Here is a 2,366-nt window from a genome sequence, read left to right on the forward strand (position 1 = left end):
CCAGACAGGACCCTGGTGAATGGCTCCAGGTGGGTCCCCATCCCCAGCGAGCCTCCTCAGTCTCCGAGAGGCTCCCGCACCAGTGGCCATGCCGGACGGGAGCCCCTAGAACAGGAGGAGAAGCCCGAAGCCAATGGCACCCTGCCACCCAGCATCTTTGGGCCGAAGAAGAAATTCCGACCCGTTGTCCAGAGACCCGCACCAAAGGACACGTCCCTGCACAGCGCCCTGATGGAGGCCATCCACTCAGCGGGCGGGAAGGACAGGCTTCGCAAGGTGAACGGGCAGGCACCTGCCTGCAGGGCACAGGCACCCGTTTCCTACCTGTCGCTCCCCACGTAGATTCTCAGGTGGCATCGGAGGAGGAGGGGCGGGACAAGCTAAGAATGAGGGAGGCGAATGCTGGGGTTTAATTTCCACCAGGAGCTTCGCCTTGCTGCCTGCAGAGTATTTAGAACCACAAAAGAGACGAAAGCAGATGGGTTTGCAGTTGTCCGAACTGCCTTTAAGACCCTGACCCCCTGGGGGGAGATGTGGGCGGTAAAGTGTCCGTACCTGGGGGTCGCCTCATCCATAACTCAGAGTGAGCAGATAGAGACTCAGGCCCCTGCCGGTCATTCCTGCATGGTTAGCGGGGTCTACTGTCCTTGTTCGGTAACGGCAGGGACGGAGTTTATGACACCCGACTCCCCTGTCCAGGCACTTAGCACCAACGCTCAGCTTTGGGAGCCATCTCCATTCCACAGGGGCGGAAACGGAGGCACAGTGAAGTCAGGCGAGCTGGCCCACGGCCACGCTGCCAGCTAGTGGGGACCCCGGGCCCTCGTTCAGGTCTGCAAAGCTTCAAGGCACATATCCGCTCCAGAAGCTACACCAGTATCAGGAGTCACACGACATTAAGAGGCCACCGTCCCATGCCACCCCACACACATGCGCTTTGGTCGTTAGATGGCGTGAGGTCAGTGTGGAATGTTCACGCCCTGCCCAACGGCAGAAATACATTCTACCTTCCACCAGCAGGGGCCGTAAAATCGATCCTCGAGCCCTCACCTCCCTCACCTGATAGGTATCGCTTTCCTCTGGTGCTGCCCTATGCTTTGCCTTTCTCCTCCTTCCCGGGGAAACGTGTTGACACTGTGAACGTTCCAGATTGCAGAGCACGCGTCGGAGGCAGGGCCCAGGAAGCCGTCCTGCAGGGAGGCAGAGGGCGAGCGCTCGGCCCTGCTGGCGGCCATCCGAGGGCACAGCGGTGCCCGCAGCCTGCGGAAGGTAAGACAGGGCCTCCCGTGGAGGGATGGCTTCGCACCCCCGCGCCCCGCGGCGACCCACGCGGGGGCTGCAGCTAAGCCGCCATCAGAGCGGGCAGGCCAGCAACCATGGAGGCTGGCGCTGAGGGGCAGCACCCCGCGTGGGAGAGGCAGGCGCATCGGGGAGCTGGCCCCCGTCCCTCCCTCCCTGCCCGCCTGGGACACAGCATGTCTGGAGCTCCCCAGCCCCCAGCGTGGCTGCCGGGGGCTTGTCTCACCTCCGGGACAAAGTTGCCGGTGCTTTGGCCCGGATCTGGTACAGCCTGGGAGCCAAGGTGGACTCAAGCGCAGGGGCAGGACTGTGCTATCCGGCTTCTAGTCTCAGAATCCGAGGAACAGCGCGGGTGTATTACCCACCGAGGGAGGCACGCAGCCTCCCTGACGGCTGGGCGCTTGGTCCTGGCCTGTCCTCACACCGAGATGGGGCAGGGGGGCAGGGAGTGCTCCGGAAGGCTCCCCGAGATGGGCGCCGGCTGGGGACCTTGGGGGCGAGCTCGCACGCCTGCCTCCCCGGCTGAGGCAGCACGTCGCCCCTCCGAAAGGCCCTCTGGGACCTTGTCCTTTGACCTTCTCGTTGTTTAGGTGTCCTCCTTCGCCTCCGAAGAGCTTCGAAGCTTCCGAGACGCAGCGCTGTTGGAACGCAGGCCGGAGCCGCCAGGCCTGGATGACCTTGGCGTTCGGCCCCCGCCCGCCCTGCCGCCCCCGCCCCCTCCGGCCCCCCAGGCTCCCTCCATGTCCAGGCCGGCGTCCAGGTCCAGCTCGGGCAACCCGGCCGAGGCCAGGCAGGCCTTGATGGACGCCATCCGCTCGGGCACAGGGGCCGCACGACTGCGAAAGGTGACCATGGGTGACCCTGTGAGCGTTCGGGTGGGGCAAGGGGGAGGTCACCACGGAGCCCCACGGCAGTAACACGGCAGCAGTGACCGATGGCTGAGGCCCCGTCCCTTACCCCCTCGACCAGAGGGAGGGAGATGGCCTTCACCGCATGGGGGTCAGCCCTCAGACATGCTCCCCGGGGATACGGGGTTCCCCATCCTTGGGGAGGGCACCACACGCTCT

The 2,366-nt window shown here is 64.9% G+C and overlaps 1 protein-coding gene across 1 annotated transcript; it reads left to right on the forward strand.

Moving 5' to 3' along the window:
- The first annotated feature begins 6 nt into the window (after positions 1-6).
- LOC121024229 (protein cordon-bleu-like) lies at positions 7-2,354 on the forward strand. The gene is made up of 3 exons (XM_040466497.1): positions 7-276; positions 1,150-1,269; positions 1,890-2,354. Exons 1-3 carry the CDS (start codon positions 232-234, stop codon positions 2,214-2,216), a joined length of 492 nt encoding a protein of 163 aa, XP_040322431.1. The 5' UTR covers positions 7-231; the 3' UTR covers positions 2,217-2,354.
- The last annotated feature ends 12 nt before the right edge of the window (positions 2,355-2,366 follow it).

This window comes from Herpailurus yagouaroundi, unplaced genomic scaffold (assembly GCF_014898765.1).
Source record: "Herpailurus yagouaroundi ecotype Mexico unplaced genomic scaffold, PumYag 61478, whole genome shotgun sequence".
Lineage (NCBI taxonomy): Eukaryota > Metazoa > Chordata > Mammalia > Carnivora > Felidae > Herpailurus > Herpailurus yagouaroundi.

Excerpts from the sequence above, each read along its gene's own strand:
- LOC121024229 (XM_040466497.1), top strand. The coding sequence starts at position 232 with ATGGAGGCCATCCACTCAGCGGGCGGGAAGGACAGGCTTCGCAAG. Across the intron at positions 277-1,149 it reads GGAAGGACAGGCTTCGCAAG|ATTGCAGAGCACGCGTCGGA; the intron begins GTGAACGGGCAG and ends TGAACGTTCCAG. Across the intron at positions 1,270-1,889 it reads GTGCCCGCAGCCTGCGGAAG|GTGTCCTCCTTCGCCTCCGA; the intron begins GTAAGACAGGGC and ends CTCGTTGTTTAG.